At 38.1% G+C, this 27358-nt stretch overlaps 1 protein-coding gene across 10 annotated transcripts in view; it reads right to left on the reverse strand.

The window, feature by feature from the left end:
- Positions 1 to 27358, reverse strand: part of PMS1 (PMS1 homolog 1, mismatch repair system component) — a 48135-nt gene that overhangs the window by 17721 nt on the left and 3056 nt on the right. For all 10 annotated transcript variants that reach the window (XR_008577545.1, XM_054829189.1, XM_054829193.1 and 7 more), the window contains 7 exons: positions 22542 to 22724; positions 20355 to 20457; positions 18534 to 18697; positions 8238 to 8354; positions 4393 to 4515; positions 2301 to 2444; positions 103 to 998 (listed from right to left, as the gene is read on the reverse strand). Coding sequence is in view for 9 of the 10 variants with exons in the window: in XM_054829189.1 (XP_054685164.1) it covers positions 103 to 998; positions 2301 to 2444; positions 4393 to 4515; positions 8238 to 8354; positions 18534 to 18697; positions 20355 to 20457; positions 22542 to 22724 (1730 nt within the window). In the remaining variant the exon portion in view is untranslated. The remainder of the gene's footprint in view (positions 1 to 102; positions 999 to 2300; positions 2445 to 4392; positions 4516 to 8237; positions 8355 to 18533; positions 18698 to 20354; positions 20458 to 22541; positions 22725 to 27358) is intronic.

Consider the following 27358-nt stretch of genomic DNA (forward strand, 5'->3'; position numbering starts at 1 on the left):
TATTTTTTCATACCTAACTGGGAAGTTACAAATTTTTTAACTCACTACAGGTGACTCATTGGTAACTACCAGATTTAGAAGCAAGACAGCCAGAAAACTTACTGCTTTTTTTCCTCTTCATTCAAATTCTTCCACTGCTCTTCAATTTTCAGCAGGATGTCCTCCATGCTGGACTTTGGATTATCAGCTATCAATTTTGGACGACATTCTTCAGTGAAAAATCCAATTGCAGACTTTGGTTTCTTTATTATTCTACTACTAATTAAGTCATAAGCCGTCACATGTCCAAATTTTTCACTTATCACGTTTCTTTTCTTTATGCTTTGATTTGAGATCTGTGGATCGTTGCTTTGTTCACCAGTATGTTCATTTTCCTTATTAATTTTTCCTCCAACTTGAGGAATCAAAATCTTAACAGGTTCCAGGTTGCCCCCTAGATGATTTTTAAATCCACTTCCCATACTCCAATTATCAGCAGAGATTTCAGGTAAGTCTTTAGGGACTAAGGCTTCCTCATTTTTTTCTACTTCATCAATATTATCAGAACTCAAAAGATGCTCATCAGCTTTTTTAGACTTGGGGTCCACAGGAACACTGTTACTTTGAATATCAGTCATATTCTGCCCATTCTGCTCCTTCTCACACAATAAATTTAAGGAACTGTCTGGAAAGGCATCACTCTTAGAAACCTCTTTTTTGTCCAGGCAACTATGTACATCATCACCACAAAACGTCTGATGATTTAAGCAGATCTCTGCGTTTTTTCCTGCTTGACAGTTTTGCACATCACTGCTGAATGAAAGGAATGAAGTACGAGCATGTAGATCATCGTTTCCAGATGGTCTCATTTCATTAACAACCACATCTGTTTGTTCTGTTCTATAAACAAACATGTCTTCTGAGGTAACATCTGTTTTATTACTTTCACCAGGGACTGTAGCAGGTAGTGGCCCATACAGTGATTTCAACACATTTTCAACAGCAAGTAAGACAGATTCCTGGGGAAAAGAAAAAAAAAAAAAACCCAAAACAGAGAAGCCACACACACAAGCACACCTGAAAATGTAACTGACAGATATTGAGAATATAGAACAATAAGCAAAGGGATCTTATTCAGAGTACTTTTCAGACAAATCTAGACAGATTATTGCATTTCAGTTGTTGACACATGCTCAAAAAGACACTGAACTGGACACCTTTAGCCTCACATATTTTGTGATAGGTGTTCTGCTTCACTGTTTTACTCTGATATCACAAAACTGATTAACTGCTTTCTTCATAATGGGGTATTGACTGCTTAAACCAGTATCAGGTAAAGCTATTCCCACATAACAGAGTTAGAAGTTTAGAGTCAAGACAGATGAACCAACAACATCCCATTTCATGTAAGCGTGTTTGCATAGGTGCTTTTATGGTGCATGCTTCCAAAACAACTTTGCACCAAATGATGGAAATGAAAAAGAAAATAAAGAAAAGAAAACCCAAACAAATCACCAACCCTTTTTCTAATGCCAAAGGAAAGTTTTAAACTAGAACAAATGTGAGAATGCTGTGTTAATTTTCATACAAGTAACACTTAACAGGCAGTAGATTTACAAGATTAACACAGACAAACCCAAAAACTTTCAGTGAAGAGGAGGATTAACATACTTGTGTGACTACCTACACTCACTTTGAATAATCATCTTACCTACGCGGCCTTCTTAATTTCTGTGGCACTATTTTTCACATGAAGTGCTAATAAGTGAAAGTGAGTTTATGGAAATTTATCACTATACAGCCTCTAAAACACAGTCTAAATTTCAGGTCTTGATAGTATCAACAGGTTATCCTGAAACTTAAGTGATGTCAGCAACACTCTATACACATAATGGCAAAATACTGCTTTGACCAGAAATCGACTCCCCCCCACCTTATGTATGCAGTGTTTAAAAAAAAACAATTACTTGGTATAATTATGAAGTTAAGCATGAGATTTATGTAGGGACACACAGCATAATTCCACTCGGCCTCTCTCACTATAAAGCCATCTGAAAACAAAATGATACATATATATCTGACAGTGTAAAAAATGATCTTTGAAATCAACTAGGAAATTAATTTTGAATAATCCTCCTCTTAGGCTATTCAATACTTTTCAAATTAAACAGTCCTGTGATAAAGGCAAGCTATCATGTAATTGAAAAAAAAAAAACAGTGGCACTGTTTACTTTCAAACATTTCAGTAGTTCCAGAAGCCCTTATTATGCTTACATAAGTAAAAGGCTGACAACTCAAAACCAGATTAAAATCTTAGTTACCTTGTAATGCAGTAAAACTTGAGTTTTATCAGGTGTTAAATTCACATCCACAGCAGAGGCAGGTACAGTAATATTCAAGAAGAAAACAGGATATAAACGAGTACAGTCCTTGTGCGTCACCAGACTGTAGTACTGTCGAATTAACTACAGATCGATTTAATACAGAGATGTCAGTAAAGGCAATAAGATAGACACAAAGGCACAGAAACAAAATTAGACATTATAAAAGCATAACTGGTTTTTTGTTTTGCTTGTTTTTTTGAAGTTAAAGGAATGCTAAAAAGGTCCTTGTGGGTATACACGTATGCCGGAATAATCACCAAAAAGGCAATTATTGAGGGTTTCCACGTCTTCACAGATAAATTAAAACAAAACCAAAAACCACCCATAAAACCCAACCACAAAACCAGTTCCAAGACACTAATGGTAGCTACTTTGACCTTCTGAATGAATGTATTGATCACTCTTGGAAGAAAAGATATTTTTAAAGAAAACCTAACAGCATGCAACAACACTGCTGTATTTCAGCCAAACTAAAGTCTGTTTGAGAAAGTAGCACTTGTACCACAGACCTGCCCTTTTCCCAGAACAGGATTAATTTGTTCCTTTTATTAACTCAATTATAAATTTACAGGTTTTCTCAAATGCTGCTTGCCCTTACTATTTTCTCTATAATCCTCCCAAAAAGTCCTCCAACAGACTACAAAATTAGTTAGTTGTTTCAGAATTTTGGTCTCATTAACTAGAAGGATCAAAGATCCTTACATTTCCCTCTAGTATCAGGGACCCTTCAACAGACATACATACTAGAGAAAAGAATACATTAATGAGACAAAAAAATTGAAAGTGTAAAAAATTAAGAACTGCTGCAGATTAGATTTTATTTTTGTAATTAATTTTGTAATTATTCTTTAAATAACATTAAACTTATTTAAATATTTTCAAGTTATTTTAACCTTAATATTCCCCCAGTCTGTCCTCAGCTGGCACTGAACTGTAGTAATAAGAGGTCCACCAGCACTTCTTCCCCATACACAGCCTGGGGATAAAAGTCAGTCATCTATAGCTTGTTTTCCAAAGCCATCAAAACGTATTCTTACAGATGTATTGTTATCCTTACCTGGCCAAAAAAAGCCCTATCAAAAAAGTGGGAAGAAAAAAAGGCAGTGGAAGACTGTCACACTACAACAAGAACAGCTCTAAATGATGGACAACGTGCTTTTCCTTTGCATGACAGTACTCTGAATTCCACCTTAAATCTAGGCCTCTGCGTTCTGGTTAAAAAGCTGTCTCTGTCATGGGATTCAAGCCAAGCTTTGAACTCCTGGAAGAACCAGGCACATCAAATACTGCGTGGAGATGGATTAGCTTTATTTGTCACTTAGTGTACCAACACGCATCAGGGTTTACATCTACAAAGCTTTGCTTGCCAACTGAAAACTACTTCATTGTCTCCACTTTAAAACCTACACATACAGTTTTCTTTTCTGGGGATGGGAAGGATTAGGACAGCAAGGCTGCTCCAAGTGAGGTGCTGCAAGGTTCAGTAGTGCGAGAAACCCAAGAGTATCAAATTCTGCCTACACAATGCCTAGCTGTAGTCAATGCTGGTGCACTACCACTTTCATTTTTATCCAACGCATACACAAATTTAAAGGGAAAGTATGCATATTTGGTTGATAAGCCCATAGCAAGAAGTGGACAAAAATCAAAACTTCATTTTCAGAAGAATTCTCTTACAAGAAACGACATAAAGTTCCCTCTTGGAAAACTGCACAGGTGTATTTCTACAAGCTAGTACAAAAAAAGAATCAACTGTTCTGGTCTCTTGCATAGAGTATCTGAAATTATACTTTTTTAAACAGCCATAAACATAACCTCCAGCTCAGTGGCTGAAAGTGACTGTGGCAAACAGAACTGAGACACCAGGAGCATCAGACTTCTGGAAGAGGTTTCTGTTGTAAATGCTAGTATCTTCATCTGTAATACGCTAGTTATGTTATGTGGGAAAAAGGTTGTAGATTGCCTAAGTGTCTCTGTCCTCAAAGAAGTCACGTTTCTATTCCTTGAATAAAAAGCCAGAGAATGTTACCTTCAGTATTTCCTTCTGATGAACCGGACGATTATTTATAAAAATGAAACTCCTTTCTGAACTTGAAAGGCTTGTCAAAGAACTGTTTGACTCAGCTTTTGGGAGAAATCCAGAAAGATTTATCTGTAATGATAAAACAAATACAGGACAAAAGTCTTTTAAAGATAACCCCAAAAAGGTTTTTTTTTAGAGGCGAGACACTAAAATGAAATTGTACAGGAGTCCAAGTCAAACACAGACATTGCTTCTTGAAAGTTATGATACAAAAACATAAAAGCACTTTAGAAATACAAGAGGTTGAGAAAAATGGGTTTGTATCTATTTTCCGTGATCAATTTATTGAGAAATTTCCCATTTGGACTGTCTGCAGCTGAGGGCTGCAGAGAACGACACCAGCCAGCTTTAGGCTTGCCAACTTAACCCCTGTACAAGCTAAAGGCACACGCTGCTGCCCAACCTGGTGAAGGCAGTAGCGAATTACCCCTACGGGGAAAGCCCAAAACGTACAATCCCTCCCTTTCTACACGCAGGGCACCTTAAATAGCCTGTCACAGGGCATTTATTCAGGGCACCTAAATTTACCTACACCACCTCTATCCAAATCATCTGACTCTCAAGAGTGCTGAGCACCCACAATTCACAGATCGCAGCAGAACCTGTGAGCACACAGCACTGCCAAGGGGCCTTGGAAAAAGCACACGACTCCAGTACCTAACATTAACCCCAAGTTTTAAGATTTTTTCTGTTGAGATCTTTTAGCTTATTTCTTTTTTTAGGTCAAAATGAGGCCAATGACTTGTGCTGCCTGTCCGACCGCCTCCCCCTCTCCCCCCATCAAGCAACTTTGAAAGCGTTGGATCAATTTCAATTCAATCTGATGAAGAAGCAGAAATCCCAAAGATATTATATTTCCACAATTTCTGTGATAACTGACACCTGTTTGGAGAGGAGAGCCTTGAGATAATGACCTTACTGAGGAAAAGGCAATTGTAACTTTTCAAAAGACAGAATCCATCAGCATGTAAGCACTGAGGTGCCGACCAGCCCGCACACTGCCCCACACATCGCCCCACTGCCGCTTGCCCAAAGTAATAGGCGAAGGAAGACTGGGGCATTATGAGGATGGAGATTTTGGAGATACAGGAAAGTCTGGAGAATGTTCTGGTAGCAGGTTGGATCACAGAATACAAAAATCAGACCTCGATAGCTTTGCTTTTGGCAGAATCACTTGTATTTACTAAAATCCAAATTATCATGCATTTGAAACGGAATTTAAAATCCCTGGGATTTGGCCTATGCTTCCCATTCATCTACGTCATACCAGCTATCTGCTCATGTGCTCCCTTATTCCCTCCTGACCTTGTAATACGCATTCTGTGCTAAAGCTGGAGCGTTCTGGTCAGCAACGTCGCACATAACCAAACACCACTGGTCAGTTAAAGAGGTGTCAAGTGTCTGTTGGATGATTATCAGAAAACAACATGCAGCACTTCTAGATTTTATTCTGCCACTTTAGTACATCCTCCCTGAATGTTCCTCCTCTATGCTTCAAGCTCCTTTTCTAATTCCCAAATATTTGTACAAGTCTTTCACTTTAAACAATATTTTTATCTACTGACAACATTAAAGCAAAACTGAAAGTCTCCAAATAACTCATTTACGAAGTTGCCAGATTTAGAAATGGCTGACTGCTGTTACTATTTAAAGCCATGAAGAATATCAGTGTGCTCATTAAAATTAGCAACAACTTCTAAAACTAGTCATAATCATTAGAATCTTCAGATACAAAACTACATGAAGTATAAAGACAAAAATTACAGAGATTGGAAAATATTACAGAATTTTTGCTTTTAAATTAGATCAACTGTTTTAAAAGTTAATACTTTAATAAAAACCAACTTATATACATATTCAAATATATCTGTGTTCAATGAACAGTAGAATGTCTTAAGTACTTATCTCTTTCCCAGTGGCATGTGTATCTGTTAAACTTAACCTTCACAGAAAAAGAAGAGACCAGGAAAATTTCCTGGGTGAAAGTCTTCAGCCAAAATAGATCCATTTACAAGACTAGGGATGTGAAAAACATAGTTGCTGTTTTGTACATGTAAAAAGTTCTGTCAATTCTTTATTTTCTCAGTTTTCTTTCTATTTTACAAGTAGCTCCTGAGTTTGCATGCTTTGGAGTCTGCTTGAAATGTGTTCTTGTTTCATTCAGTGCTCATTATGGAGATGTTTTGAAGAAGGCCAGTCTTTAAAATCCCTGGATCACTTGTTACAGAAGTTTTAACTCTGCAGTTAGCAGGGTACAGGTCACAGAGCTGTTCATAGCAACATTAGTTTTGCCTTCAGAATAGACTTTGCAGCAAAGGAGTATGAAGCTACACAACGAACAAGTAGGAAAGGAAAAGAATTAAAGAGCTGCCCTCTGGTCTGTGTACTGAATGAGGCATGGACCTATTGGGAAGGAAAAAAAGCAGCATGTGCTTTGTTATTAAATACCTATCCCAGTACCTGCATGCAAGGGAGAAAGAAAAGGTTACACAGGCAACCTTAATTCTGCCATTTCATAGTGTTTGGCTGCTTAATTTAGACGCGTCCGTGGTTTCTGAACGTAGATTTGTGCGTGAGCAATATGCATGGATCACTTACACACCTATAAATGATGCACGTGGTATTTTACACACTATTTAGAGACGGAGAGAGATGGAATGTTCCCCAACTTCTATTCAAGGACTATGGATGCCTCATGATATAGCAGAGAGGTAATGTGAGAACCTGAGTGCCTCCTTCAAGCTAGTCCCTTCTAAATACCCCCATGTCTCCCCTCCTGAGCCCCCCGCACTTGCCCTGTGGGGCACATCCAGCCTGCATTCAGGTAAAAATGACTCCGGATGTTCTGTTCAGACATAAGCAACTAAAACTTTCTAAACTATGAGAAGCAACTTTGCTTTTTCCCCTCCCTGCTTATGCATACTACAAGCATTCTGACAAACTCAAGATTTAAGTCTGAATAATGCTATTAAACTTTAATACATATATATTTTCAGACTTTAATAATGTCTGAATGCAGCATGGTAAGTTGTGTTTAATAACCACTGTGACTTTACAGATGGTGATTCATGTCATCTATGTGACTGGTCAAGATTTAATAATACACGATACAGAAAAACGTGACTTTGAAGTATCAGCAATAGCAAGATTCCCCTTTATAAGAATGTCTCCAACAAACATGGAAGCAGAGTAAAAAATTTTTTGAAAATATTAAACAAAGGAAAATATCATGGGGAATTCCCTCAATTTCCCCAGGGGCAAAGAAAGCCAAGTGCAGCAATTTTTTTGAAAACTAACTAGCATTTCCTTGAAGTATACATTTAGTGGAAATTTTGGATAACTTGCCTTCTAAGTATGTGTTTCTTTTGCTGCCCAGGTGCCCCTCTCTGAAATTAAGGGGATATTCTGCAGAGTATAAGGCCAAGACGCCACAAGGATAAGAACGCTATAAATGCTTAGATATGAATCAGAGCACAACCTGCCTGTGGGCCAGGAATCCCAACTTAGACAGCTCTGAGCAATCAGCAATTCTGCATTTGTCATCACAACTGTTTTTACTGCCATTTGATCAGTGCCACATGAGTCCTGACGAGACGATTCTTGGAGCGGATTTTCAATCACCAAACCAATTAATTTTACAGAGAGGACAGTAATAGAATGAAATGCATTGATCAGATGTCAATCTGGAGATAATACTCTCTTTTTCAAAGTCTCCTTCTTTTTGAATATTGATTTGGCTGTCTTCATTGACAAGCTTTACGTGGATTTGAGAGAAGGAAGTTTAAACTCACCTCAGGATCTTCACAGCAGTGTTGAAAAGGTACCATACTGCCCATAACGGCTGTTCCCAGAACTGACATACAGGCCATTTTGTGATCTGACACCCTGGTCTTCTGCCAAATAACTGCCTGAAACAAATGGCAGAGAGTCAAATTTTTGACATTATATTTGCTGAACTCGTCATGTCTATGAACATGTATATGCAACTGCACACATACTGTATATGTAACATTCTGTACTTTGACCCTCTTGCATTCACAACTTTTAGTGTGAACACACACGATATGGTACTTTTTGGCATGTCTTCTCATATTGTATTACTTATTTAGACTCGTAGCAATTGGAAAATTAAGCAAACCTTGTATTTATGGATGTTACATGGCTAATCTGGACTTCTGCACCTGAAGCAATTGTTAAAATCAAATCAATAAACATACTGCTTCTCCTCTTAGATATATAGCAGTAGGCTTTGTGTTTTCACCAAGCATATAAATTGAGGTTTTACGGCACGTCTCTGGCATGGTGGTCAACATTTGAAGATGGGCACTGCAATGCTTATGGTATACTCAAGAGATAGGCCATTTTGGTAGAAACCAGGCTATTAGATGTCCATTCACAACTCTCTCTGGATACTCTAGGTCAATGACAAGCCTGCTGTTTAGAAAGGAAAGCAGTTTCTAAGGAAGTATTTGTAAGGAAAGCATTTGTTTGTCTAATGAAAACTTTGTAAAAAATAGAAGGATAAAAGGATATCTGCTCTATTAGCTACATATCTTGCAATACTATTGCAAAGATTTAATAAATATAGTAAGGTAGTATGAACTGCAACTTGCGTCAGAAGTTACCTGTCAAGTCCACTTACATATACAGAAAGTATTAGCTACTTTGAGAGGTGAAATTTTGTCTCTCACTAATGAGAAGTCCTATACAAAACAGCCACAAATTTAACTCTGATCTGCTGACTTTTATTTCTGTATATCAACAACAAAAAAATTTTTGCTTAGTTAGCTTTCTGCTTCTAGGCAACTGAGACTACTAGATTCAGATCCACTTTGTTTCTGTCACTGTTAGCTGACTGAGTGTATTTCAATGTACGACATTCAAACACAGACGGAAAAAAAATGCAGTGAGTTGCATCTTAAATCTGACATTACAGTGCTGTTTAACATTGATGTTTTAAATAGGTACTAGATGTCTAATAAATTCAAAATGAGTTCATGGTATTCTGGTGCAGGATGTTATGTGAAAGCATGGTGAACTAGAAAAGAATACACATCTCAAGAAATGCAATACATAGCCTTAAAATTCCACCTGTCCAGTGGGATATTTGTTGGCCTTGAGGGGTGAATTCCACGGAAGAACACGGTGCTCCTGTAAAATGATATTCCCTTCCTACAGGACAGGTGGGATTGTAAAGCTTTGAGACTGCTGAGCCTCAAACTATTCCCCAAATCTTTAATTTTCCATTTCCATGTACACTCTGCAGCATTTGTGAAGTGGGGCTTTTTGGTCCTGCCTGAATCTAACTCACCTCCTAGACACCAGCCCTTTGCACACGCTGGATCACAGCTCAGTCATCCTACAGCGAGCGCAAACCCCTCCAACATAAAGGACAATTTACGTCAGGGAGGGCAGCAAATACAAAAAAGGGAGAAGGAGAAAGGAGCAAGCATAGCCAGGGGCCGGGTGTCTGCAGCTCTGGCAGGGAGAGTCCTCACCGTGCTTCGGCAGCAGGCAGCGGCAAAGGACAGCCCGGGGCTGCCCAAAGCACGCTGCCTCTCAGGCTCTCTCCTCCACACCTGCTGTAAATCTCCTCAAAGACATTTGGGAGTGATGAAAGAATTTGTCCTCTTCTTTAGAGCTCCTCTTATAAAACATATCCTGTACTGCTTCTATTTTAAAATTGATTACTTAAAATGGAAACACAGAGTGCCAAGCAATTTTTTCTTTACTGGATATGTTTTAAATTAAATGCATGTGACCAAACTGAGAAAGACACTTGTTACATGACTAATATAAACATCATGCTGTTTATTTTAGCTTATCCTAGTGTGATGCCGCAGGTACAGATATAAATCTTAGCTGCTGATTAATGCAAGATTATTACACTGCTTGACCTGCTGAACGGCTGATACTCAGGACTGTGAAAAGATCACTTCAGTAAGGTAGTTTTAAGAAAGCTGTGGAAAACAGGAACTTATTAAATGCAAACTTGCTAAAAGTAGATACTGTTAATAAGTTCGGGGGTATTTTTTAACCAGTTATATATTTATCAGGTATTAATACTCAGATCTACAGACAAAGTTTTAGGAACTAGTTACCACTGTAGATTAAATTAAAGCCTATATACTGAAGAGCCCAGGGAACTCCTAAATTTCTATACTATATAAATGCAGAATAGATTGTGTGTTCATTTTTAGCCCCGACTGCACATTATGAAGCAACAACATAGGAATAGCTGGTAATTTAAAGAAAATTATTTTTCTAGACTCTCCAGATGTATCAACAGGCATTAAAAGAAATCCACAAAGAAACAATGCCTGTTCCATTTTATTTATTTTAGAAAGTGGCTGTTTCCATGAGGTTCCTGCAATACTCTATTTTTTTAACCTTGCTTATACCCTTTAGTTTAGCTAAAAATACACACCCACACACACCCCCCCATATTTTTTTTCTAGGTCATATAAAGCGGGTGTCCAGGATGAGCCAAGGAAGAATCTGACTCTAGTCAGTATGATGACACTGCAGAAACAGCCTACTCAAAGATATATTATTACATATGGCCCATCTTAGGTTTTGCTAGAGCTAGCCAAATATATCCCACCTCCCTCCTTGTTTCATTGAAGGGGATTACATGATCTACATCTTACAAAATGTCATAACGTATATAAAAGCTATTCCACATATACAGAATATAAGTGTGTGTGTGTGTGTCTGTGTGTATTTCTCCACCTCCACGCAGCCCTAGGACATACGCATACTTTTGTGGAGGATGACAACGTACATGTACACAGGGAGCAGGCATCTCTGTTATTCCAGGATGCACACACACAGCCCAGAAGGATTCCTTGAAAAACGTGTAAAGAGTGGAGAAAGAGTATGCAACCTCTTCTTCCCACTGAGGTCCCTGGTATACGGCACTAAGGAGAGTAAGAGCTGCTCTTTTCTCTCTGTCCTTCCTTGTGCCTTTGAGGAGACAAATAAATACAGCTACTCCTTGTCCCGAACTATCCTTCATGTTTTGGAACTTCTACCAGCAGCAACAAAGATTTGGAATCACAGACAAAAGAAAAATCTTAATTAAAGCTGGGGACTGGATGCTGTTGCTGACTGTGGCTACTTCAGTGCAACTACGAAGCTACAAGTTAAACAGATTCATCCGTACTACATAACTGCAGTAACTTAATGAAGTGGACTTTTATGACCCAGAAAACATCTATTTTCTTTATTTTTGTGTGATAATTGTTGTATTATTTATCCTGTAATAAAGTCTGAGGGTGTGAAAGTCTAGTAGAACAAGCACTGTACGTGAACTGTAGGTTGGTAATGTAACCCAAGTTAGCTCTGTAAAAGAGAACTGTAAAACAAAATTAGAGAGACTGTGAAATACATGCTTCAAAAATCCTGTCACCCTGGCATCCGAGATCTCACTGCAGATAGTTAACTCTTTGGGCCAGTATGTTCCTTAGCTTTCCTGACTTAAAACCGAATAGTTTATTAGGCTCCAACATAACTGAAAACATTGCTGCCTACCTGTTAATAGACAATAAAAACAGGAACAAAGCCAGGCAGTAATATCTAAAGTTTGAATTGAACCCAAGGGAAACAAAAAGACATCATCTTGTACAATGTGTATAATCTCTTTTGCTTATGCACAGACACCTAGCTGCAAGGGCTGGCACGTTCTCTGCAGCGAAAGAAAGTCTATCAGCTAAGTTCAAGAAGAGATCAAGATAAAGAAAGCCTTAACCACATTCTTTAACATCCTAACCTTGAAAAGTGTTGATGTTGTTTACCAGCTCCACGCCATAACTGGTATTTTGTTTTAAAAAACAATGGTAGATTGCCTTAATGCTAAAAGAGAGCTCTTGCATAATCTTCCCTTGAAAACAGAAATCACAGCAGTTTTTCAATTTAGCTTAAAGAAAAATAACTCTCTACATAATCATAATGACTTTCTGCATATATTTTATACCTGCCCCTGAGGAATCGGTTGTCCCATCCATTTCATAAGTGATGGTGGGGCAACAACCAGTGGAAATATGCAATAGAGATATTCAATGCACCATTTTTCCCCCATGAGATGCAGCTGACATACCTGTCTATCCCATGGGCATCGGACATTACAGCTATCAAGAGGATGTGTTGAAAGACAGTAATGTTCCACAGCACTGTTCAACCTACAAATTTTGATGTTTTTCCCGCTCAGATTTCCCTTTTGTGATATGAGAACACCCTCTCAGTGAAAAGGCTTTCTTCAGCATCACGCAGTGGAGAAATGCTTGGATTTGGGAGCTGGGAGGTAAGTTAGGAGAGGAGCTAACAGATATTACACTAAGCCAAGGACCTTCATCTGGTAACACATCTTTATAGTCTTTGTCATTCTTGAAAGACTCTAGAGTTGTAAGTTTCTTTGGCTGCTTTAACCACACACATTCAGTTGTGGGTGTTCAGAAAAATTCTGCTTCCATAGCAGAAGGAAAATAAATAAATAAAACCTCCCAAATAATTAAACTACTGTCAAAAAAACCAACCAGTTTCTAATCCTAAACTGTCATTCAGAGGATATACATCACCATAGTGAATTCTATTTAAATAAAGGCAGGTTTAAAAGGCTTTTGTAAAACAGTGGTTAATAAAAATAACACACCTAACTGTGACAGAGTACATTGGTAATGAAGAGGGGAAATTCCTAGGCAGCTTTGGAAACATCCTTTTTCTGCTAACCTTTTTTAAGTGCACAAGGCGAGTATGAAAACCTTGCAAGAGCTAAAGGCACATCTCAGATTCTGCAATGCACACTGCATATGTGAAATGGTAATTGTTTTGAGATTTCAGACATATACTGTGCTGTCATTTGAAAAAAGTGATGGATGAGAAACTGGAAACCTCAAGGAATTAGTAATAGGATATAAAGCATTTCACCTCTAGGTCACCAGTTCAAATTCAGCCAGGTTGGTAGTGACCAAAAGTAGTTACCATCTGGCAGCTGTTCTCTGGCTAATGTAAATTGAGTTGAGGGTCTCAGTGCATTTCCTAGTGGACAGGTGTCCTCAGCACAAAAAACACCATAATTAACTCTCTGTTTGGCTTTCCCAGCAAAGCCACTGAACAACGAATGGAAGTAAAGACTGAGCTATATTCCAGGTCAGCAGGAACGCATGTTGGCTTCAGAGCACTGCAGATTCTTAAGCATAATTCCTCTTTATATTTTAAGACACACAGATTAGGTTGGACTTAATTTATCATCATTACATTAAAGGGAGTAGCCTTTCCACCTCAAGAAAGAGCTTACATGCTGCTGTTTCTGCTCAATGCAGATTTCTTTTCAACATGTAGCTACAGTAGAGTTTGGAAGCACAATGAATGAATGCAAAGTATAATCTCATTATTAAAAATGGTAAATTTACCCTAACGCACTTACTGTCTCCAAAACCCCACACTTATTACAGAGGACTCAAGAGACCGAAAACAAACTGGGTTTGGACTATTGGATACAGACTGTAGGTTGAGATTATCCAATTTTGGAAATAAGAGGAAACTTACTGTAAAGAAAAAAAAAAAGAAAATGGCATCCTTTAGGTCCACACCAACCACAATGGGGATTTGGGGAAGAATACTATCCACTGTTATAACAACAGCTTTAAAACGAACCTCACGCATCCAAAAGTTCTGACCCATGCCCCTCAAGAAACAAACAAGACAGAGTTCTAGGCAGAACCGTGTGTGTGACCAAGGCTTCAAAATACTATGCATGAAAAACACTGGAAAAAATATTCCCTTATGCAGATTTTTCCTCAACAGGAACTGGAAAATTTATTGAGCCTACTTATGGCCCACCTGTGCTTTGCACAAGATGTGGAACCAGTTGTGTATGGTATGACCTGCTCACAGGCACCATCTAAGCCACCTGTTGCCACAATTTGTTCAGCCCTATTATATCTGAAATTGTTAAAACAGGTATAGTTATTGGGTGCTTGTGGAATAAAGGCAATTAGAACAGAATCGAAGTATTCCGTATCATCAGCCTTTCAACACACAAAGGCATTTCTTGAACATCAGTGGCTTGTAAGACAGAGTCGAGGGCTACTGGTGTTGAACAGTGAAGAGTGAAAACTGTTGTTCCAGGGAAGAGCCCTGCACCACCTCGGTAAAACACAGCCAGAGCTCAGAGGCGGATAGAACACGGCATTTCGGGCTGAAGAGTTTGACGCGGTTTAAGCGGTAGCTGACTTTAGAATGTTCATAGCATGCCTTCAGATAATGTTAACTTTAAATAAACTTGCTGAATACTCATGTAAATTATTTCCATTTGGCTGTCTCATTATTCAATATGCTTTCAAGGAACATGGTGATGAAAGAAGAAAAATACCTCTTTCTAACATAACCATACTGGCAAGAGGATCAACATTATCAGTATTCAAAGAATGTCTTGGCAGGATAAACCTTCATAAAAAGAAGGAGCACTAGCTAATCCAAGTTGTCAAAATAGCAATAGTACTTCAAGAGTTGATCTGCAAAGTGATTCATTATTTATTGCTAACGCAAACAAAACATTCTGAGCAGAAAAAGCAATTATTTCCTATTTCAGAAATCCACTGACAGAGAATATACAATAAATGAACCCTATGATGACTGATAAAAGGATATCTATTTTCTTACTTACTAGAAAACCACCCAGAGGCAGGAAGAGTATCGTGGCTCTTCACAGAAAAGAAATCAGATACTTAATGGTAATATTTTCGTATGAACTAACACAAATATGAAATGTGAAACAGCAGCAAGAAAGATTTCTGGAAATTTCATTCAGAAGCACAAGACATACACCATTAGGAAAAAAACCATGGTGGGAATAAAACATGCCATGTATTGTGCATCCTAAAAACATATATACATTCAACAGCTCAATAAGATGCCTGACTTTCCAAAATAAGTTTCTGCTAGAACCAGTTAGGTTCAGATGTCTAACTTCAGAGGCTTTTATAAAAGTTTCAGCCTCATTATATCCTTCCTCAGTAAAGCCAGGGCTATGCTTTCTTCCATTCTCCTTTCATTTCTCATAAAATACAGGACTTTGAACAATGATTTTTTAAAAAAAGTACTGGTTTTCTCACTTATTTTCAAGATTTCTTTGAAATACACTGTATTATACTACCCTTTCTACTCTTTTGACCCATCTTTCTTCGTGTCTTTCTATAACATCTCATCTCTGCTACCTTCTTGCTCTTTCAAGCCTCGGAACCCGATCTTACTCCTGACGTGTATCTTCTTCCATTGCAACAGAAAGTATTGGCTCAGCCTCAAGAATTTAGGATTCTAGGAACTCCTCTGAATAATTGCATGTAAATTTTTTTTAAACTAATATATAATCTATGAGTTCCATGAAAAATAAAGCCGTTCTAAGAAGTTCTTTCTCCCAGTACATTTCAAACAGCAATACAACAGCCGCCACAAAAAAAAAAAAAAAATCAAAGACAACCCTATTGAGTAGAATATTATTCTAGCACAGATATACAGTTGTATCACTATAGGAAGAATACATTCTGATCTGAATTAGTAGTTTTAATGACAATAATATTTAGCATCTGAAGGAAAAAGAACTAATGAATATCCATGTTTTGTGACATTACAGTAAAACAGATGCATGTAGATATTTTGAAAGTTGTTATGCACTAGAATTTCAGAATTTCAAATTTCTTAAAAGTTATGATGCAGTAGGTAATTTTTAATTTACCAGAAATGACAACAGCAGCAGAAACACAGGAATCTGCATTCAAAGTTTTTAACAGTCTCAGTCTATTTTAAAGCATTTATACATGCACAGAGACAGACTACACTTACTGTACAATTTCTTTAGCCTTTGATTTTCCCAGCTCAGCAATAGCTACTGAGCGACCTCTTGTGTTGAAATATCTGAGCAGTTCCTTCCTTTTTTTTTTTGCTTTTTCTTTGAATTAAATGAATGTAAGGATGGCAGTGAAAAATGAAGATACCATGTCTGTAATTACAACGAATATATACTGCCTGCAGACAGCATTTGTACTGATTTATTTTACCTACTTAAATTGTGTATTGAGGAATTTACCTCTGAAGCTAATACAATAGGCAGTCAAAACCAGTGCAGAGTGGCTACTATCATGCTGCTCTCCACACCATTTTTGCAGTAAGTATTGTGAAAGACACGTGCTCAACTTCTTGCATATTAGTGCCATTGTTACTAAAATAAGCATACAAAAAAAAAGAAAAACAAGATTTGTAGTAGTCTAATCAAAGGGGATGAAATCAAAATAGTATAAAAAAATAATTTGCAACTTGTCAGCAGCAGTATCACTGCTGCTCCCCTTCTCCTTGTTCCTCTTTACCCCCAAATCAATGCTCTCTTACACAGAAGTCACGTTCCCATACCTCTGCAGCAGCACCCAGAGCCATCAACAGGAATTTCCAGACTAGAAAAGATCACACAAACTCTTTAAGCAGCCACGCAATAGAGGTCTAGTTCAGAAAGGTCAACTGAGCAACCATCTTCCACAATAAATGCTTCCCAACGCAGTATATCAAACTTAAGATCTATAATAGAAGATGATAAGCTACAGTTGCCACAGAGGGGAAAAAAAAAGTCCACAGAAGGTACTGGCAATGAACTGTACTAAGTCCTTACAGTAGCCAAGGATGATAAATAAAAGCCCCAGCTTAACCACAGAAAAATTATACCGCATCCATCAGAGAGGGCAAAACCAAACCACCAATAAAAGATGAAATTAGTTTTAACCAATATTTAAGCCCAATACCGTGAAAGCACTGTTAGATATGTCAGGGAACTTAAAACAAACTAAGAAGTGTACAACCCTGAGAGCTCTGGTTTCAAACCTTCTGTAGTCACAATGAAATAAGACTGAAAGTAGCTATGCTTACTCAGTTTTGGAAGACTTACTCTGTAGCTACAAGGCAGGCTTTTGTTTTCCACAAGATCTACACTTCAAGATTTAGAAATACATACATAAATATAATCAGAGCATGTTATACATTTCCAGAAAAGTATGGGCAATCTGTTGTCTTTTCAAGAAAGCACAGCATCATTCACCATTCCCCCTGAAAGGGAACTGAAGTCTGAATGTTTGGTTGATAGAGTAACAACTGACCAAAGTTTCTCAATGAACAGGCCAAATAGGAAGAACAACCAACAAAGGGTATTTTCTAACAGAAAAAGAATTGCCGAGGGATCTGGCCACGAGATGTCACTCTCTACTTTGTGGCAACCTGGAAATTCTTTAGTATAGCTTTTCTCTCAGAGGTGCCAAAACCAGCAGTTCAGCCAATAAAATTAGCTACGTTAAATAGGGTCAGGTAAAGGAGAACCGCTCAGCGTGTCATTTCTGTAGTTGTGTTGTAAAGTTACTGTTCAGTATGCTGTAAAGTCAAAGTAGCCTCCAAGCAGCCTCTGAATCTGTTCCCCCCCCCCCCCAGTCTAAACAAAGAACAACTAGCTCAACTAAAGCCTGTTGTTTTAACATGATACTCTTACTTACACCTAATAGGTAGCAAATTGATTTGAATTTTTTAGCCTTTTTAAATAAAACCATCATTACATATTGAGGTCTTACGACTCAGCATACAGCAAGCTACCTGTATGTGCTATAGTGTCTATCCAGATAGACAGCCTAACCAAATAAGTTTTGAGAGTTTTTTCGGTTGGCTTTGGTTAACACTTGATCACACACCATGGTCTACTAAGGTTTCACTGCTTTGTTCTGTAGACCACCACTGATACCTTTAATAACCACTAGCAGGTAAAATCATTCTTATACCACTAGCATGTAAAATAATTTTTATACTTCATATATCTAACCAGGCATCTGTTGGAGCAGACCAAAAAGCAGATCTGAGCCCGAGTTTTAGAAGTTTAGGATCAAAATCTGTAACCATTACAAATACACATCTACAAAGGGAAGAAAGAAGTAGTCCAAAACAAATCTATGATGAAAGAAAATTCCTAGGAATGAAAGATTTTATGTAGGTATTAGATGAGCTGCATAAATTCATCAGAAACTGATCCTTAAGGTAGCTGATAGAGAAAAACTCATTATTACCTTATTATGTGTTAAGGTTATCCTCAGGTCTGGTTTTATGATACCATATGCTATCAGTAGATCTTGGACTTTTCTCAGTTCTTCCTTACATTTTCTATTTGTTGAGTAAAACTGCTTTCTTACAGGAAGATTCTGAAACAACTTTAGGACTGTTACTGTAGTACCTGCAAGCAGGTGACAAAAAACAGGTAGATATTACACCAAAAGCATGGCACTGACTGGATATTGAGGAAACTTCATTTTTATTTTAAGAGACCTGCCTGTATGCTGCTGCATACAAAAAAAAAAACCCTACTGACACTAAATTAGATATTAGCATGAAAAAAAATATACCAAATTAGCAGTCACCCTCCCACAATAAGTATCTATAGACCTCAATAGCTGTGATTCCCCTCCTTGATTTAGAGTTATGACTGCAGCATTAAGCTTTCTTCCGTACACACCGACAATACTGACAATCAGCACTAAATAAAGCTGAAGGCTCTTTCAGTGTCTATTAAGTTAACTTTCATTAGTAAAATGATTAACAGACTAGAATCTAACCTGATATATCTGGAGGCAAAGGAACACTGAGCTCCATTAAGGCCTTTCACAAGCGTTTGCTCTAGGGTAGTACCTGAAGAGCCACATACCTCTGCTCAAGCATAGTAAGAGGCAGAATATTCATCTACCAACACAATCACAACTTCCTAGTCCATAAGGATACTGCAAAGTATTAAATATGTCACTGAATTCAGTCAATCATTCATCGATTTTGACAAAAGACAAGGCAACACAACCCACAGGCTTTCCAGCTGTGGAACATACTAGAGTCTAAATCTTAAAAAGAGTTCCTGGTTAAAATTAGCTAAAATTAGAGTTCTCAGCTTCAGCTCTTCTTCAGTATTTGCCCACTGACTAGCCCTTGGCAACTTATGGCTTAATGGCTCCCTGTGTCCAGTTAGCTCTGAAGAGGGAGGGAGCCGAGTCGGCTGTCAGCTCCCGTTGGCGTCCGGGCACTGCAGGCAGCTGGGGGACAGCTTGTGGGCATAATATGGACAAGCAGCTGCTGCCGCTCAGCTGGGGAAAGCTGAGCTTTACAGAAAAGCTGCAACTGCTTCCTCAGAAGCACATCCTCGTCACAAGAAAGGACCACATCACTTGTGGGAAGACACACTGGCTAGAGCGTGAATGCGAGGACACAGCGTGGTCTTAACGGTCCTCGCCGAGCAACACTTAGCTGAGCAGAGCCTGAAGTAGAGCAGACGCTACCCCAAACCTACACCACATCTGAACCACCAAGGCCCGCCTTTGAGGTGAGGGCAACCTTTACTCTTTCGCACGAACACGCAGGAGGATTTCTAGCGACACACCCTTACTGCCGGTTAGAAAGAACTGTGACTTCACCAGGTCCTAAAGCCATGCTGCTTCCAGCAACTCCTTTGTCTAGCAGCAGGGCAACTCCTCCTCCTTTAAGCAAGGGGTTTGCTATGTACAGAAACATTATTTTGGTCCTGAACAAATCTTTCATATATTTATATAGTAAGTCTGCCTGGACCTGGGGCATTGAATTTTTATAGCTTTTATTTCTGCTGTCAGCTTGAAGAAGTGAGTCAGAGAAACTAGCTTATAATTACTATCTAGAGTAACTTTCAAGACATATTATTTCTTACAATAACAACACAGTCTCAGTGGATAGACATAAGGCAAGAAACATTTACAGCTGCAAAGATTTCATACTCAGCCTTCAAGTACAGAACAGGTATTTCAAAATCAAATAGAGCCTCAGAGAAACATAAAATACTTCTGTCACAGCACAACACCAGAACAACGATATCCTACCTTGCCCAAGATGGGAAGGCTTTTTAGAAGTTACATGCCCATTGCTATCCAAAGTATACTGAGTGCTGAAATCATCATCAGCTGTCTTCGTTGTGACCAAAACCTGAAGAGAGTGATTTAAAAAAAAAATTTGTTGATCAAGGATTCACAAAGTTCAGAATGAGCTTAGATAAGCTTTGCTACCACTCTTACCATTGCATTATTTTAGTCACCATAATTACATTTAATTAGTTTATAAAACCTTTCTACAGGTGTTTCTTACAGCCACAGAAACATTCTGCATTATTACTCATTTTTCTATCCATTTAACTAAAAGCCATGCATTTCTATCACGCAAATACATAAAGCATAGCAATCCCTACTACCTACAACATGCACTCCTATATCTTCTAACACAGGTTAAATAAACAACTAAATCAATTGATAATTCTGCATTTTCATCCTTCATGAGAGAAGGCATACTATGACAATGTCTTAAACTCATGAGAGATTCCACAAGCATAATGAGTACTATCAAACAAACAGTATATTATCTTTCCACACCCAAACATATCTAGCAATCAGTAGTAGCATGTTTTGTAAGCTATTAAGGTAATAACCAGCTCAGCTTTAGCAAGACCAGTCATAAACCAGAAGTACAATAAAACTACAGTTCCCTCAGTTCAGGTATCAACATTTTGAACAACAGAACCACCGCACTTTAACCGCCTGACAGACATAAAGGTTATGACACATACAGAGCTTCAGGATATTTTGGTTTATTTTAGTGTCTCATATGAATCATTCAGAGTTCAGCCATGCCTCTGGAGATAAAAACCAGTAATTGATTAATTGGACACAACAATATTACAGACCTACTTAAGGGCCAATAGTGAAGTACCTCTTAACTGAAACTTCAGGGGGCAGTTTGGGTAGGCAGAACACAAATGTCAGGAGTGTTTAATTAACATAATTACTGATCCAAGGATTAAAGTAATACCTATTAAAGACCTAATACACTCAGACCACCTCCCATCTCTTTTGAAATGTACCATAGAGCTGATTAAAAGCTCAGAACAGATGGCATCCTGCTCTGACAACTCATCAGAAGGAACCAATGAATGAGGTCTGTCATCAACTGTCAAAACACCAACACTTTTGAAAGTATCTTTGGAAACCGCCATCCAAACACACAACCCACTCCTGCCTAGTGCAATGTGAATGTAGCCCAAGGTAGCAAGGAGTCAAGCTCTGACATCTCTCCTGACCTTGACAGCTGACAGTTCCAGACATAAATATCAGCATCTTCTTGCAGGACCTAATCCTTGGCAGACTTAGAAAGAAAAATCCTAAACTTGACCTTGACACAGCACAAATACAAAAAGGCAGAGCACAACAGAAGAGGTAGATGCTGTGCCCTTAACAGCCTGAACACTTTTCAGGTGGTTTTGAACCAACTTACTTTCAGTCAACAAGTTAAATCGCAAATATCTGTACACTGTTGGTCCTCTTAACACAAACATATGGATCAGACTCAGACAGGCCAGGGAGCAAGTTCCTGTTTACTCATACTGACAACTATTTTTGCAATTGCAGTCATATACATGTCAAGGAGCAATATCAAGCCCAGCAAGATCCCATGACTGCCAATCACCAAGATAACATCAAGGCAGAAATCGTTACTGGAATGGCAGCTATGTGGGCCATCGGTTCCCTGAAACGATTTCTCCTGGCCTCCATCTGCTGCTCGTCATTTTAATTCACCCTAATTCAAGTAGCAAACTCAGCCATACTCTTTGACATTATGTTTGCTGATAATACTGAAGAGCCAATGTTCTAAGGAATCACGTACCTACACATGTATGTGTAAGGAATCATGTATCTATACGCTGGCACAAAAGAAAACACTAAGCAATCTGTCTCTGACCTATTCTGACTGAGGACAATTGAGCACTGCTGTGATCAGTATGACAGAAAGGCAGGACTGGCACTAACAAGAAACCCATAGTGCTTCCTAACCATACGGCATGACTTCTGGGGAGGGTGGAAAGGCAGCATACACAAGCCAAACTGTTCGGAAAAACATAACCCTGGCAGGCTGCTGGAACAATTTAAAGTCTTTGCACTGACATTTTAATAAAACTTTCACAAACACATGCAAAAAAAAGACAACACAAAAGACTAGACACATTTACAGCAACTGCTCACCTCTGATATGCAGCAAATTGATCCCAAAGCCTCCCCACGGAAACCGTATGTTGTCAACCTTTCAAGGTCCTCAGAAGAGCTTATTTTTGAGGTGTAGTGTTTAATTGCCATAACTGGAACATCAGTAACCTTGATTCCACTGCCATTGTCTCTTACTTCTATTTTGTTAAACCCATAATTCTCCTAAAAAAGAACAAAACATAAAGGAGTACTAAAACAGCCAAATGAATTAAGACACAAGTTTGAAGCAGCTAAGGTTACAGCTTCTAGCCATCCAGACAGAAGTGGGAATTTTGCTTACTTGGAGAAACTGAGCGACTATTAAATCTGTTTAAAAAAATCCCCAAAACCACAAAACCCAAAATGCTAAAATAGTAGTGATGGTTTCTCTAAATAATGTAATTCATACCCTGTGGTTTGGAAACAGCACATAAATACAGTGAATTGAAACAGGAATTAAGTGATTTAATTTTTTTAAACTATGATGAAATTTGAAAAACCTAAGCTCAGAAAAAGATCTAAAGCTTGAAAGCTAAAGACTTTTCACTTCTCTTATCTGTTTGGTATCAATTTTTTCAAATCACCACAAATGCAGCCCTGCATCCATTAAAGTTAGTGGGCCCTCACTGAGAATTGTTTTCAATTTCACTCTGTATGTATGTGATTTCACTATCACAGAGGTTTTCCAGTCTCTATATTGTCTCTCAATATACAGCAGCTGCAATTCTAATGGGGGCAGGGCATGAACAGGGAGAAGACAGAATAAGAAAGCTTGTAAAGAGGTACAATACTTAACAGAAAGTAGTAAAGGTTCTTAGTGGCTCTTTTAAAAACAGCTTTCAGGGAAGCAAAGTTCAATCTTTGTGATTTACCTTTACATATATGTGATACATATTTTCCTAAGACATTTAAAGATGTCATTTTATTAAACACCAGCATAATTAGGGTAAAACTCTGAAAATCCAGCTAATCAGGACAGCTAAATGACATATGGAATTCAGGTTCTGTAACAGGCATGGCAAATAAATGCTTCCTTCCAGCTACATTATAATCTGCACAAATTGTACCCAAAAAAGAATCACAAGCCAGGAAGAGAAAGTAATTAGAGCTACAGGATCACTACCTGAAGTTCTTTTACAGAAGCATGCCTGGCTCTTTGAAAAGATTACGATGTAACATACAGAAAGATGTGCTGTACTGTGTAATATATTTAGGAGACCTTAAAAGTGGTTTTGCTTATAAAGAGTATCTTGAATGGTTAGCACCACCAACGCTGTATAGAGCACGTGATGGATGCTCACAGAAAGCTAATTGATTAAACAGAACTAACTTTGTTATCCCACTTGGGCATATACTGAAGACAGTTATGAAAAAATACAGTGTACTCCCAGGGCTGTTTCTTAAAGTAGAAAAAATTAATGTAATTAAAAACAAAAGGAAGGTATCTAAAGATATTATCTGTATGCACACATAAACTGCATTAGGAAACATCAAAAGCCTCTGAGGCAGGCACAGAACTACACATTTTTATTAACTGACACACAGTAGAAATGGGGGTACATTTCACTTTCCTTATTAATGAATGGTGCTAAAGCCATCTTCAGGTGAAAAACAATGTTTTTGCTAATATTTGAGTCAACCTCCTACTGGGAAGGAAAACAGAACCTAAGCAATACACCTCAACTGAACATAAAAATACATAAGGAAATATAAATGCAAAACCTTCTATCCTGCTGCTGTATGAACTAACGAAAGTTTTGGGCATTTCACAATGAACCCCTATTTTCCATTCTAATTTTTGCTTCCAGACCACTTAAATTTCACTTTTCCTAAGCACTTATCTTCTTCAACTTGAATCAAAACGTTACACGAATGATTCTCTATTTCTTTTCTAATGGTATTCATTTTTACTTACACACATTTTACTTAAAATATTATGGTGCTTAAACTTTGTAGTCTGTAACATCTTCCACCATGCTACACCACCTAAATACTACTGAGGTCACGATCCCATGAAATATTTACATTATTCTACCAGATCACTGATGCCAAACCACACGGCTCAACTCCTTCCTCTTTTACTCACAACTGCATGGTCCCACCTTTGTTTCAGCTACAGCTCTGTTACTCACAAAGGTCAATTCAGCTTATTAAACTGGCACAAATAATCCACTTTTCTTGATGGGTTACTTTTCTTTTGCATTAGCAAGATGAATGGATCACGAGAGGCAGAAATATCTAGCAATGCTGTGCAGATGGATGTAGGACTTTGCTTTTCAAGCGATGAGATGGATCAGGTGTACACTGGAACCTCACCCTGAGCTAAACTTCCTCTGAGAAGGTTCTAAGGAGTAAAGCTCCCACTTCGTGCATCGGGAAAAAGAGGCAGAAACGAGTGTCTGCCTTTTACAATAGCCATTTTGTGTAATAATAGGAAACCTGTAGCTAAGATTTGTCCTTTCCGAATCCCAGCTTTGCTCCAACTACTTACGCAGGCTGTTGCTCATCTTCTCTATTAATTAAAATATGCAGGTCTCAAGCTGCATAGATTAGTCTCAAATTCCTGTTGTTAGAGGTCAGTCAGGGAAACTGGCAGACTGATGCCCGTGGAGTCTCTATATCCACACACAAGCAACTATATTGCTCCATCAATGGTTTTTAGCACACTTTAAGCTGAAGCCAGGCCACCAGGTCAAGAATAAAACCATCATTCTACACACGCTTAATGCACAGCCATGCTACAGAGGCAGGTGACCCAACTGCTAACAACAAGGCAAGCTCCACCATGTTCGTATTTCTAAAAGCAACAAAGCTGAGGTTCAAATTAATAAATAGATACCACTCAACACCTTGTAGAAAGGCCACAGTTCAGTTTCTGATCAAATGACTGGTTTTTAATTGTAATTAAAGTAATAGCACATTATCTAAAACTACAATATAAGCTGACATTTTACCCACTGTTGTGTAAAAGCTAGTTGATACACAGTGCAAAGACAGTCAGTAACATTACCTACTGGAATCTGGTCAACCAAGAAGTTAACAGGAATAAAACACTAGCCAAAACTTCCCACTTACAACTGGCCAGTGCCATGGTTTCTACCTGAGAACCATTCCACCTGCAGGTTAACTCCTGTCTGTCTGTCTCCAAAAAAGCCATTCCTGTCTTTGTTTAGGCAAATTAGGTAACAAGCCTGAATGAATCAGCTAGCCTTTCTAATCTATCTGGAAAAGGTAAAAACAATAAAAATGCTGCAAGTTTCAGGCAAAAAATCAAGCTGTAAAATGAAATTTCAGAGTTTCCATTCTCTATTATGCTTTCAAACTAATCCAGAGTTAATGTGGTCATTGAGCTGTATTATGTGGTCAACCTTATTTAAGTTTCACAAATAAAAATAGTATTTTGATACAAAAATATTCTTCTCACAAAAAAATCCACTGGTTTACAGTATTATTGTGTACAGATGGTCAAAGAGCAGGTTTTCTCTTCTCCCCTAGTACGCACTGAAGAACAATCAGTAAATCTCATTTACTCACTGATAACCTGTGTAAGGCCAGGTTTGTTCGTTTGTTTTAGAAATACAGTGATTTGGATTGGGCTGAACTGATGAAGAAAGTAACAGTAGTGCAGGTGACTCATGCACTAAAAATGGTTGATAATGCTCTTTTTAATTGATTTGGGACCTCTCCCTACAGAAACAGCTGGTTATTGCACTGTGAAACCCACACTGATTAGAGGGCTTTCTCCTCCAGCTATCTGCACAGCTGTATATCGGCACTCCAGTAAAAGAGACAAGGTTTGTTCTAACACATTTTGAAGGCTCCAAAACCTTCTGTTGACTTCTTGCAGTTATTGATAGGCTCATCAGATCTGATTCTAACGCTCTTACTCGCAGAACTGTGCACACACTACTCTAAATATTGAGAAGATATTGATTATCACAGACCATAGAGAAGGCAGAGTATCTTCAGCTCACTTAAGGCAAATAACAAATAAGCATGTTCCGTGGCATCTACAGGAAACCATACTCAGATGGAAAACACTTGAGACTCATTCAGATAAGACAGCAGTGACATGGCCAAAGAAACAAGCGGAAATTGAATTGCTCCTAATTAGAGCATTTATCTAACACTTAATTCAAGCTTATACATTCACTGTTATATGCACGAAGGGAAATTGGATGCAATTCTGGACAAATCCATTTATACAGACGGTAACAACACACTTTCTTACTAAATAGGAGATACTGCTACTATGCAGCTGTTGACAAAATACTGCAAAACCAGAAATGCTCGTGGAAGCAAGAGAAGCTGATCAGTTAGCCATTTTATCCAATTAGGGGGAAAAAAGCACAAGTTTCCTATTATAAACAATGTTTTATTTTTTCAGAAACTATCCTTGAATGATATGCCAACTTTTTTTAACATTTTATAAGAATAAAATGCTAGAAGTAGCCAGAGCTCATCATGTTGATTAGAGACTATGTGGTAATTTGCATCGCCAAAACATCTAACACAGCCATCAATGACCTCTTCCATTGTTTCCATTTTCACCTTCCTGACAACATTTTGTCATGAAAATTAAACATGCTGGTCTAGCAGTGAAATGGAAGTCCAACATCTTTTAAAACAAGCTGTAAGTCAGAAAAAGTAAATTTGTAAGTAGGAAAAGATGTATTAAAGAAATTGACAGTTTTTCCTCAAGATACACTCAGGAGCACACATATGTCTTAGTGTGTCAGTGGGGCATCAAAAGTGTTAAGGGAAACTCATTTTGGACCATTTTTATTTGAAGTTAAAATATATATGTATAAACACTA

Source organism: Grus americana, chromosome 6, assembly GCF_028858705.1.
Source record: "Grus americana isolate bGruAme1 chromosome 6, bGruAme1.mat, whole genome shotgun sequence".
NCBI lineage: Eukaryota > Metazoa > Chordata > Aves > Gruiformes > Gruidae > Grus > Grus americana.